The 13371-nt window shown below is 37.5% G+C and overlaps 1 protein-coding gene across 2 annotated transcripts in view; it reads left to right on the forward strand.

The window, feature by feature from the left end:
- Nucleotides 1-13371, forward strand: part of SMCHD1 (structural maintenance of chromosomes flexible hinge domain containing 1) — a 145189-nt gene that overhangs the window by 104843 nt on the left and 26975 nt on the right. For both annotated transcript variants that reach the window (XM_036123382.2, XM_078060559.1), the window contains 4 exons: nucleotides 5481-5603; nucleotides 9393-9583; nucleotides 12334-12443; nucleotides 12709-12779. In XM_036123382.2, coding sequence (XP_035979275.2) covers nucleotides 5481-5603; nucleotides 9393-9583; nucleotides 12334-12443; nucleotides 12709-12779 — 495 coding nt within the window. The remainder of the gene's footprint in view (nucleotides 1-5480; nucleotides 5604-9392; nucleotides 9584-12333; nucleotides 12444-12708; nucleotides 12780-13371) is intronic.

A 13371-nucleotide genomic window follows, 5' to 3' on the forward strand; every position in this document is an offset into this window, starting at 1 on the left:
TTGCCTCTTTGGTTAGATTTATTCCTAGGTATCTTATGGTTTTGGGTGCAATTGTAAATGGGATCGACTCCTTCATTTCTCTTTCTTCTGTCTTGTTGTTGGTGTATAGGAATGCCACTGATTTCTGTGCATTGATTTTATATCCTGCCACTTTACTGAATTCCTGTATGAGTTCTAGCAGTTTTGGGGTGGAGTCTTTTGGGTTTTCCACATAAAGTATCATATCATCTGCAAAGAGTGAGAGTTTGACTTCTTCTTTGCCGATTTGGATGCCTTTGATTTCTTTTTGTTGTCTGATTGCTGTGGCTAGGACTTCTAGTACTATCTAGAATAGCAGTGGTGATAGTGGACATCCCTGCCGTGTTCCTGACCTTAGGGGGAAAGCTCTCAGTTTTTCCCCATTGAGAATGATATTTGCTGTGGGTTTTTCATAGGTGGCTTTTATGTTATTGAGGTATGTACCCTCTATCTCTATACTCTGAAGAGTTTTGATCAAGAAAGGATGCTGTACTTTGTCAAATGCTTTTTCTGCATCCTTTGAGAGGATCATATGATTCTTGTTCTTTCTTTTATTAATGTATTGTATCACGTTGATTGATTTCCAAATGTTGAACCAACCTTGCAGCCCAGGGATAAATCCCACTTGGTCATGGTGAATAATCTTTTTAATGTACTGTTGGATCCTATTGGCTAGTATTTTGGTGAGAATTTTTGCATCCATGTTCATCAGGGATATTGGTCTGTAATTCTCCTTTTTGATGGGGTCTTTGTCTGGTTTGGGGATCAAGGTAATGGTGGCCTCATAAAACGAGTTTGGAAGTTTTCCTTCCATTTCTATTTTTTGGAACAGTTTCAGAAGAATAGGTATTAATTCTTCTTTAAATGTTTTGTAGAATTCCCCTGGGAAGCCATCTGGCCCTGGGCTTTTGTTGGGAGATTTTTGATGACTGCTTCAATTTCCTTAGTGGTTATAGGTCTGTTCAGGTTTTCTGTTTCTTCCTGGTTCAGTTTTGGTAGTTGATACATCTCTAGGAATGCATCCATTTCTTCCAGGTTATCTAATTTGCTGGCATAGAGTTGCTCATAATATGTTCTTATGATTGTTTGTATTTCTTTGGTGTTGGTTGTGATCTCTCCTCTTTCATTCATGATTTTGTTGATTTGGGTCATTTCTCTTTTCTTTTTGATAAGTCTGGCCAGGGGTTTATCAATCTTGTTAATTCTTTTAAAGAACCAGCTCCTAGTTTCGTTGATTTGTTCTACTGTTCTTTTGGTTTCTATTTCATTGATTTATGCTCTGATCTTTATTATTTCTCTTCTCCTGCTGGGTTTAGGCTTTATTTGCTGTTTTTTCTCTAGCTCCTTTAGGTGTAGGGTTAGGTTGTGTATTAGAGACCTTTCTTGTTTCTTGAGAAAGGCTTGTATTGCTATATACTTTCCTCTTAGGACTGCCTTTACTGCATCCCAAAGATTTTGAACAGTTGTGTTTTCATTTTCATTGGTTTCCATGAATTTTTTTAATTCTTCTTTAATTTCCTGGTTGACCATTCATTCTTTAGTAGGATGCTCTTTAGCCTCCATTTATTTGAGTTCTTTCCAACTTTCCTCTTGTGATTGAGTTCTAGTTTCAACACATTGTGGTCTGAAAATAGGCAGGGAATGATCCCAGTCTTTTGGTACCAGTTGAGACCTGATTTGTGACCTAGGATGTGATCAATTCTGGAGAATGTTCCATGGGCACTAGAGAAGAATGTGTATTCTGTTGCTTTGGGATGGAATGTTCTGAATATATCTGTGAAGTCCATTTGGTCCAGTGTGTCATTTAAAGTCTTTATTTCCTTGTTGATCTTTTGCTTAGATGATCTGTCCATTTCAGTGAGGGGGGTGTTAAAGTCCCCCACTATTACTGTATTGTTGTCGATGTGTTTCTTGGGTTTTGTTATTAATTGGCTGCTCCCATGTTAGGGGCATAGATATTTACAATTGTTAGATCTTCTTGTTGGATAGACCGTTTTAGTAGGATAGACCCTTTAAGTAGGATATAGTGTCCTTCCTCATCTCTTATTACAGTCTTTGGTTTAAAATCTAATTTGTCTGATAAAAGGATTGCCACCCCAGCTTTCTTTTGGTGTCCATTAGCATGGTAAATGGTTTTTCACCCCCTCACTTTCAATCTGGGGGTGTCTTTGGGTCTAAAATGAGTCTCTTGCAGACAGCATATCGATGGGTCTTGTTTTTTAATCCAATCTGATAGTCTGTGTCTTTTGATTGGGGCATTTAGCCCATGTACATTCAGGGTAACTATTGAAAGATAGGAATTTAGTGCCATTGTATTGCCTGTAAGGTGACTGTTACTGTATATTGTCTGTGTTCCTTTCTGGTCTATGTTGTTTTTAGGCTCTCTCTTTGCTTAGAGGACCCCTTTTAATATTTCTTGTAGGGCTGGTTTCGTGTTTGCAAATTCCTTTAGTTTTTGTTTGTCCTGGAAGCTTTTTATCTGTCCTTCTATTTTCAGTGACAGCCTAGCTGGGTATAGTATTCTTGGCTGCATATTTTTCTCATTTAGTGCTCTGAATATGTCCTGCCAGTCCTTTCTGGCCTGCCAGGTCTCTGTGGATAGGTCTGTTGCCAATCTAATGTTTCTACCATTGTAGGTTACATATCTCTTCTCCCGAGCTGCTTTCAGGATTTTCTCTTTGTCTCTGAGACTCGTAAGTTTTACTATTAGATGTCGGGGTGTTGACCTATTTTTATTGATATTGAGAGGGGTTCTCTGTGCCTTCTGGATTTTGATGCCTGTTTCCTTCCCCAAATTAGGGAAGTTCTCTGCTGTAATTTGCTCCAATATACCTTCTGCCCCACTCTCTCTCTCTCTTCTTCTTCTGGGATCCCAATTATTCTAATGTTGTTTCTTCTTACGGTATCGCTTATCTCTTGAATTCTGCTCTCGTGATCCAGTAGTTGTTTATCTCTCTTTTTCTCAGCTTCTTTATTTTCCATCATTTGGTCTTCTATATCCCTGATTCTTTCTTCTGCCTCATTTATCCCAGCAGTTAGAGCCCCCATATTTGATTGCACCTCATTAATAGCCTTTTTTATTTCGACTTGCTTAGATTTTAGTTCTTTTATTTCTCCAGAAAGGGTTTCTCTAGTATCTTCCATGCTTTTTTCAAGCCCATCTAGTATCTTTAAATTGATGATTCTGAACTCTAGATCTGACATCGTACTAATGTCCGTATTGAGTAGGTCCCTGGCAGTCGGTACTACCTCTTGTTCTTTTTGTTGAGGTGATTTTTTCCATCTTGTCATTTTGTCCAGAGGAGAATAGGTGAATGAGAGAACAAAATGCTAACAGGGTAACAACGTCCCCAGAAAATACACTCTAAACAAATCAGAAAAGACCTGAAACCGGGGGAAAAGAAAGGGAAAGAAAGAAAAAAGAAGAAGAAGAAAAAGAAAAAGATAAAAACAAACAAAAACAGAACAAAACAAAAAAAAACAGAACATGATCAAATATGATCAGGCTGGTACATAGATCAGTGCCACACACTAGATTTTGGGTGTATTTTGGTCTGTTAGAAGAAAGTGCCTCCCAAAATTTTGAAGAAAGAAAAACTCATATATGTACAAAAATAAGGGTTGATATGATGAAGGGATAGAATATGACTGTAAAGATAAAATTATAAAAAATTTTATAAAAGGAATTGATAAGTTGTTTGAAAAAAGAAAGAATAGGATTAAAAAAAAATGTGATCAGGCAGGAGAGTAGAGCAAAGCCATACACTAGAGATTTAGGGTATATTTTGATCTGTTAGAAGAAAGTGTATCTCAAAATTTTAAAGAGAGGAAAACTTACATATATATGCCAAAAATAAGGGTAACTACTATGAAGGGATAGAATATGACTCTAAAAATGAAAAATAAAAATGTTTTTTAAAAAAGGGTTGAAAAAGGCAAAAAGAAAAATTAAAAAAAAAATTAACTTTGAAAGACTGAAGAATCATGGTAAAAAAGCCACGGATTCTATGTGCAGTATTCCCCTAGCGCTGGAGTTCTGCTGTTGTCATTGATCGGTAGACTTGGTCTTGGCTGGATGTTCTTGCTGATCTTCTGGGGGAGGGGCCTGTTGCCGTGGTTCCCAAATGTCTTTGCGGGAGGCGGAATTGCCCCGCCCTTGCTGGTCCACGCTAAGTAATGTGCTTGGGTTTGCTCTCGGGAACTTTTGTTCCCTATAAGCTTTCCGTACAGCTTTGGAGGAGGAGAGTGAGAATGGCGGCCTCCCAATCTCCACCCCGGAGGAGAGGAGAACTCGGGGCCCCGCTCCTCAGTGAGCCTCCAGAGAAAAGCAGTCAGTCACTCCTGTCTCCCCAGTCTCCGGCCGCACTCCGTGCTCACCCGGCCCATGACCGAGCATTTCTGTCTCTGGCACCCGACTCGGTGTGGAGTCTCCAAACCCAGCAGATCCCTGCGGTGCGCTCCCACGCCACTCCTCCTGGGGGAGGAAGGAGAGTCTCCCCGGATCTGCCGCTTGTTGGGTCCCTGCTGGAGGAGCAGTGGCCTGTGCCGCAGATCACAGTTTATGGCAACCCCGAGCTGAGACCCGCGCCTGGGCTCCGTCTCTGCAGCCGGCTTTCCCTCTCTGATACCTGGGAGCTCTGCCGCACTCAGGCATCCCCGGTCTTCCTGTGACCCTGAGGTTCCTGAGACCACACTGTCCCTTGAGGGTTCTACCCCCCGCTTAGCCACTGGAGTGATGTCCCTCAGCGGAGCCGACTTCTAAAAGTTCTGATTTTGTGCTCCGCTGCTCTATCACTTGCCAGAAGCGGCCAACAGAGGTCCCCTCCACCGCTGTCTATCCTCCTGAATATCGCCTCGGATTCACTTCTCTGCACGTCCTACCTTCCAGAAAGTGGTCGCTTTTCTGTTCAGAGAGTTGTTGCTATTCTTTTCTTCGATCTCCTGTTGAGTTTGTAGGTGTTCAGAATGGTTTGATCCCTATCCAGCTGAATTTCTGAGACCAGACGAAATCCAGGTCTCCTACTCCTCCACCATCTTGCTCTGCCCCCGATAGAATACTTTTTTCAAAGAAATTACAGTTTGTGTTTCTAATGTAATGACCCCAATATAAGTGAAATTTATAATATGTCAATTTGAGAACTATATTGAAGGGGCTTCATAAGTTATAACCAGTATATGTGGTGGCAAAGAAAATGAGAGAAAGTGACAATATTTTTTTTAAACTTACGTTTTTTTATGTGTATAGCTCAGTTGCAAAGAGAAGTCCTATTGTGGGTTGTGTATTTCCTAACTATCAAGATAAAGTCAGTGAGGTGAAAGCTTTACATTACTATAACATAATGCCTGTTTAATAACTTTATGTTCTTGAGTTGTCCAAATTGTTGATTTTTCTCTGCTATCATTATGGCTGTCTAGTACAGGAGTAATTGGCCTTGTAGTTAATTTTTCTTTACAAATTACAGATGCCACACATTGAAGCACTTTTGAAAAGAAAGTTATCAGAACAGGAAGAACTGAGGAAAAAACCTAGAAGATCATGTACTCTTCCAAACTATACTAAAGGCAGTGGAGATGTTTTGGGAAAGGTTTGTGTTTAAGCCTATTAAGAGGCAGTACATTTTATTATGTTGTTTTGTCTAAAATGTGTTAAAGTGACATAATAATAGTGTCAGTTTCTTTGTACTTTTTCATTTTTTCCCATAAATTACTTGTTCTCGTTACCATAATAGGGATTTGGCAGAATTTAAAACTGAAATGCATAATTCCGTAATTCTTATTTACTGTTGAGGGCTGTCGCAGAAATTAGCATGTTTCAGTCCAAGGCTTGTTATCTGCTTATAGATGCTTTCATGTTCTATGACTTAATAGGTAGCCAAGACCTTTCCATGTGACTCAAACTTCAGTGAGACAACAAAAGAAAAAGATTAGAATTTTGTTGAGTCTAATATTGTTAGAAAGTGAATTCTGGGATTTAAGCTCCTAGAACTTAAGAAAAAATAACAATAAACAAAAAACTTCATGCATATTTACTGCCAAAAGAGCGCCATTCTTTCTTCTTTAATTCTTTGCCTCTTTGGTCTTCCCTTTTGTCAAATGAAATGTATTTTCATTTTTATCTTATGATTATTCAGTCTTGAACATTCTATTTTATAGAAATTGTTTCTTTATTTTTTAAAGATTTTATTTGACAGAGACACAGCGAGAGAGGGAACACAAGCAGGGGGAGTGGGAGAGGGAGAAGCAGGCTTCCCGCAGAGCAGGGAGCCTGATGCGGGGCTCGATCCCAGGATCCAGGGATCATGACCTGAGCCAAAGGCAGACGCTTAACGGCTGAGCCACCCGGGCACCCCTCTATTTTTTTTTTTTTTTTAAAGATTTTATTTACCTACTTGACATAGAGATAGCAAGCCCGAGCAGAGGGAGGGGGAGAGGGAGAAGCAGGCTCCCCGCTGATCAGGGAGCCCAGTGCAGGGCTTGATCCCAGAGTCCTAGGATCATGACCTGAGCCGAAGTCAGATTCTTAACCAACTGAGCCACCCTAGAAAGTGTTTTCTTATAGGTGTCCTCAGCACCTTCAGTTTTTGATGGTATTAAGATTTGTGGTATTATATGTATATGTGTTTTCCTTGCTAAACTTTTCCATTTAATATGCATCTCCCCTTTCTGCTTTTACCTCTGTTTTAAAATTGAGGAAACTGAAACTGAGGTACAGAAAGATTTAAAAAAACTTGTTCAAGGTTACATAACAAGCGGGTAAATGGCAGAGCACAGACTCAAGCCCAGGCAGTCTGATTCCAAAATCTGATTGTTAAATCACTGTTCTTTATGCCTATGTACATACTACTTTTACAACCACTGTATGAGTTTTTTATAGTGTTTCTAGTTTTTGCATGAGGATATTGAAATTCAGAGAACTTGTCAATATATAGTTAGTAAGGGGCGGAACTTAGATGTAAACCAAGGTTTCCCTGACTCCAAAGTCCATTGTAGTTTCTTTATAAGTGGTTCCCTAACATCACAAGCCAACTACACAGTGAAAATAGAGGGTAATGGTTATTCCAAAAGTGTGTAACCATGTTTAATAGTGAAACCATGTTGCATTATTCTTTAAACCCTGAATATGAAAATTGAAAAATTAAGATGTAAATTTATAAGTTGGAAAACAAGATTCTGATTTATAATTTTTAAAATTGTTATTCCTCAGAACCAATTTAAAGAATTTACAGAAAGAAGCTGTCTTTATAGAAGAAGCAGTCCTATGATTTAAGCATATAGATAACTATAGTTAGCCTGCTTTTAGGTACTGACATTCCACATTCAATGGTTATTTGATACAAAATTCTTAATAGGTAAGATTTTACCAAAGCATAAAATAAATTTTAGTGGAAGAAATATATTTTAAAATCTTCCATTTTAATATTTCTCATATCTAAAAAATCTGGGGGAAACCTTTGAAGTCTCATTTTATGTAGGCTCTCCTCTGTCCTCTCAGAATATGAGCCCTCTCCTAACCATCAAGAGAAAGTTTTCCACTCCCTTCAAATCATGCTTAATCTTCATTGATACTTCTTTAAAAAAATTCTTCCTGGTATTTATTCTAACTAGAATAAATAATTGTGGAATGTAGAAGGGACAAGAGGAGATTTTCACCTAGACTTTATAATGTGTTTTGTGTTTATTTTTATAATTGTGAATACCTCAGTTAACTTGGATGTTTTAGTCTTGCCCTCCTGAATTCCAAATACCTTGAAATTCCATCTGTATTTCTTTCGTTTAAGTGCCATTCATCTCCTATCCCTGAGGAAAAATTCATAACATCCATGAAAAATGGCTAGGGTAGGCTCAAAAAAGCTGAAAAAGTAGTTAAAGCTTGAATGAACAGAACATTGTATATGGTACACAAGTAAAAATAATTGAGCTCATGTCTCCTTTCGGAAAAGAAAATATTATATATATACTTTGTATCACCTGAAAGTTTAAGGAGAAAGTGTAATGTTGAGCCTTCTACTCATAGCTTTACTTAGATATAATTACCCCATGGGCCGCCTGGATGGCTCAGTTGGTTAAGCATCCGACTCTTGATTTCAGCTTGGGTCTTGATCTGGGGGTTGTGAGATAGAGCCCATGTCGGGCTCAGTGGGAAGTCTGCTTGGGATTCTCTCTTTCCTTCCACCCCCTCCCCCCACGCGCTCTCTCTCTCTCTCTCTCAAAATATTTTTTTTAAAAAATTACCCCATTTATAAGATTAGAGTACTTGTGAACAACCACAAAAGGGATCCCTGTCCTAGCACTTGTGGTCACACGTAGAATGAGATCACTCACTTTGATTTGCCTCTTCTAATACTTCCTCTGTTTGCTGGAACATTTTTTTCATCTTCGTTTACATGTACTAGTTTCTTTGCTTGTCTCTCTTCTTATCTTTATTCCACTAACAGAGCATTGGAATACAAGAGTAGACATTGTGATGTTTCCAACAGTGACACATATTCATCGCTAAGGCAGGTTTTTGCAGCCTGGTCAGTTAAGAATAAAGGATAGACAGTTCAGGAGGAAAGGAGAATGTTTTGTGGACCATTTGTTTTTGTGTGTGTGTGGCAGTTTTAAGTTAATAGTTTTTAAAATCAGTACTTTTTAATGGAAACAACTTGACCAACAATCTGTCACAGAATTCTGAGACCCATTAAAACAAAAGTTTGATGAGGAAAAAAAAAAAAGAGTAAAGGATAGATGTGACTATACCAGTGTAGTGAATGAGCTTTTGAAATTGGCCTCAAAATTTCAATCTTGTTAGACTTTGAGCAAGAATGCTTGTGACTAAAGTATTTGCAAATAGGAGAGGGGCTACTTACCCTAAGTTCCAGTGTTTCTTATAAGCAGAAGAAATCATTCTTATTTGTGATGTTTAGATTTGTTTTTGAAAGAAATACTATAATATTGGAGTAAGATATCTACTTAGAAAGGTATGATATGTAACTATATTTTTAATTGAATCTTAATCTTCATCTATTGTATGTGTATATTATTTAAATGTATTTTATGATTACTTTATCAATTAAGACATATCTCAATAGTAGAGTTATCAACTGTGAAAAATGTACATCATCAATTAGCTGATAACATTCTAAGTATTTTTACTTGCTCATTTCCAAAATTTATAGGAGTTTAATTTGTAGATGAGTTTTTCCAAAATTTAATAGCAGAATAGATATTTAATATTCAAACCAGTGAGTTTTTGTAGCTTGAGAATTTTTTGTTAATTCATGTGAGTATTTCAGAAAAGGTTTTGCTGTTTAGATGTGGGCTTTTAAAATACTTAATAGCAAATTTTTATACATTTAAAAGTTTTTTACTTGATTTTTAAAAATGGCTTATAGATTGCACACCTGGCACAAATTGAAGATGATAGAGCTGCAATGGTTATTTCTTGGCATCTGGCAAGTGACATGGACTGTGTTGTCACCCTGACCACTGATGCTGCACGTCGTATCTATGATGAAACTCAAGGTCGTCAGCAGGTGTTGCCCCTGGATTCTATTTATAAGAAGACTCTTCCAGATTGGAAAAGGTTAGAAAAAAAGTGGGAGTAATGACTTTTTCTGAAATATCTTTTATTACATTCAGTTAGCCACTGTATAGTAACGTCATTAGTTTTTGATGTAGTGTTCAGTGATTCGTTAGTTGCATATAACACCCAGTCCTCATCACAACACGTGCCCTTCTTAATACCCATCACCTGGTTACCCCGTCCCCCCACCCCCCCTCCCTTCTGTAACCCTCAGTTTGTTTCCCGGAGTCCAGAGTTTCTCATGGTTTGTCTCCCTCTCCGATTTCTTCCCATTCAGTTTTCCCTCCCTTTCATTCTATTGCTTATGTTCCACATATGAGTGAAACCATATGATAATTGTCTTTCTCTGCTTGACTTACTTCACTTGGCATAATTCCCTCCAGTTCCATCCACGTCAGTGCAAATGGTGTGTATTCATCCTTTCTGATGGCTGAGTAATATTCCATTGTATATATATACCACATCCTCTTTATCCATTCATCTGTTGAAGGGCATCTAGGCTCCTTCCACAGTTTGGCTATTGTGGACATTGCTGCTACGAACACTGGGGGACATGTGCCCCTTCTTTTCACTACATCTGTATCTTTGGGATAAATACCCAGTAGTACAATTGCTGGGTCATAGGGTAATTCTATTTTCAACATCTTGAGGAACCTCCATACTGTTTTCCAGAGTGGCTGTACCAACTTGCATTCCCACCAACAGTGTAAGAGGGTTCCCCTTTCTCCACATCCTCGCCGACATTTGTTGTTTCCTGTTTTGTTAATTTTTGCCATTCTAACTGTTGTAAGGTGGTATCTCATTGTGGTTTTGATTTGTATTTCCCTGATGACTAGTGATGTTGAGCATTTTTTCCTGTGTCTGGTAGCCATTTGTATGTCTTCTGTTAACGAAGTGCTTAATTTTAAAATGGTTTCTATAAAAGATGCCGAAAACAAACTGAGCAGTGACTCAAATTATCTAGATTATTTTTATTTTCGTTACAAATGTGTGTACTTCATTAAGGTGGGTATTGCAGTGTATTTACTCATATATGCTGGCCATGTTTAATTTGCCAAGTAAATGTTATTTGTATATAGGTTACACAGGCACGTACAAACCCAAAGCAAATTTTTGGCTTTTACGATAGAAAGGATGTCAATATCATTGATGAAATATGAAACTCTTTTATTTGGAGTAAGTGTATAGGTGCACGTGTTTTGTCCTGTTTATATCCTGTGAAGATAAGCAGTCATCATTTAGGTAGAGAAAGTCTCTGTTGTAACTGCCAGTAGCGAAGTTGAAATGTAAGAGACTATCTAGTTAGAATGTTTTATTATTTTAATATAAATCTGGTTTCTTTAATTCCTCATTTACTTTTTAAAACGTTTTTAGGGAATAACCATGCAAACCAATCAGGCATTTTTTATCTAAATTTAGAAATATTTTATGTGTAGTCTGATTTTGACCTTAAAAGACTGAAAGGAGGGGCGCCTGGGTGGCTCAGTTGGTTAAGCGACTGCCTTCGGCTCAGGTCATGATCCTGGAGTCCCTGGATCGAGTCCCACATCGGGCTCCCTGCTCAGCAAGGAGCCTGCTTCTCCCTCTGACCCTCTCCCCTCTCATGTGCTCTCTCTCTCTCATTCTCTCTGTCTCAAATAAATAAATAAAATCTTTAAAAAAAAAAAAAAAAAAAAGACTGAAAGGAAATGGTAACAAAACAAAAAAGATAAAATGTAGAACAGTATTGATAATTTTCTCAGATTCCTAAATAGAGCTTTACAGTTGGGTAGGAATAGGGACTTAAGGAGAATAAGAACTCTAATATATTAAAGAGTCTACTGTGTTATTAAACTAACATGTATTTCATTTTGTAATCTAAAAATAGTTTGAGGAAACAACCAGAATTTGAACTCGAATCTGTCTGCTTCTAAAATCTCCCACTCTGCTACTGCTCAGTACCCATTTTAAACAACATGGGAAAACCAGTCAGATCATAATTCCTGTGTTCATTAAGGGTAATACTTTTGGTGTGAATAATTTTTCCCTTTAGGAGGGCTTCTTTTATCAGCAGAATCCATTAAAACCAAGTTAAAAATCTTTGATTTAGGGAAAGTATGGATTTGGTATTTAGTGCTAATGTTTGCACTGGAAACTAGTTATCCTCTCTGTTCCTGGTATTGTGGCTCTTACTGGGATTGAGTTACCTAGCTCCTAGAGCCACCCCTACCCTCCAGCACTCCTACTTTCAAGAAGATGTGCGAAAAGCTCTGCCATGTGGAAGGGAGAGGTCCTGACACACTAGTCAGCCTCCACCTCTTGAATCCCATTGTTGTCTCTGGCTTCAGTTGTCATTCTGTACTCTGTGGGAAGGGACACAGAGCCAGAGTACCTGATCTACCTCCCTCACATGGATCTCTGTCTTGGGCCTTGCCTCTTCCCCTGTCCATGCTAGGGTCACTCTCCACATGAGATAGTCATTTTATTGGCATCCCCATTTAGGGCCAGCTTTAGAGGCTGCTTTTTCCCTTGTCAGACTCAACAGCAGTTAGTTTATATTGATTTTAGTAGAACAGATAAAACTAAGTAGGTATTCTTATATAGTAAATATTCTCATTTCTAAGGAAATTTAGGAGTGTCACTTATGGATGGGGAACTGAGTTAAATGATCGCAATAATGATAAGCAATATATACATATGTTTTCTATATTGTTTTTTAATTAAAAATACATATTTTTTTTAATATATTTTTTAAACTTCTTTTCATTCAGACCTCTACCTCATTACCGAAATGGAAGATTGTATTTTAAACCCATTGGAGATCCAGTCTTTGCCCGAGATTTGTTAACATTTCCAGATAATGTAGAACATTGTGAAACAGGTAAAGGAAATTATGGTGGCTTTTTAATACAGATGCTACACTTATGATCCAGATATACAAATTACTGGTTATGGAAATTTATGTTCTTATTTATTTTATAAGTTATAGTTTTATTGATACTTTAATCTCTTTTTTCTTGTTAGAGAAAAGTGTTGCAATGAAATTCTAACATTACCATTCTTTCTAAGAAAATTTTGTAATGTGTTAATATTTTAATATGACCAAAGAAGATGTCATAATTTTTAAAATTTATTGAATTTTTTAGTATTTGGTATGCTGTTAGGAGACACCATTATTTTGGATAATTTGGATGCTGCCAATCATTATAGAAAAGAGGTATGTATTTGAATTTTTTTTAATTTGTAGCTCTAATTTTAATGTGTATTTTTAAAGTTTAACATATTTTTAAAGTTTAAAAGCCCTATATAGAAATAATTTTATGATAATATTCAGATGGCTAACCTTGTCAAACCAATTTAAATCCTACAAATTGATAAGCAGTATAAAATTGGGCACAATATGTGAATGAATGGGCCAAGAAATTCAAATGAGACATGTTTTTGGGATTTGAAATTGTCTAAAACTCAAGGCCAGTATCTACTCTTGACAATGGTATTGGAAAAAGTATTCTCAGATAATGTTGTGGAAATGTAATTTGGTGTAACTCTTATTTATTAGTTGTTAGGGCTGCTGTGACAAAGTGCCAGAGACTAAGTAGCTTAAACAATAGAAATTGATGGCCTCACAGTTCCAGAGGCTTGAAATCCAAATTCAAGGTGTGGGCAGGGTTGATTCTTTGTGAGGGCTGTGAGGCAAGGATTTATCCCAGGCCTCTCTCCTTGGTTTGTGGATGGTCATCTTCTCCCTGTGTCTGTTCACATCTATGCCTGTTTGTGTCCCCTTCTTATAAAGATACCACTCGTTAGGT

This window comes from Halichoerus grypus, chromosome 13 (assembly GCF_964656455.1).
Source record: "Halichoerus grypus chromosome 13, mHalGry1.hap1.1, whole genome shotgun sequence".
Lineage (NCBI taxonomy): Eukaryota > Metazoa > Chordata > Mammalia > Carnivora > Phocidae > Halichoerus > Halichoerus grypus.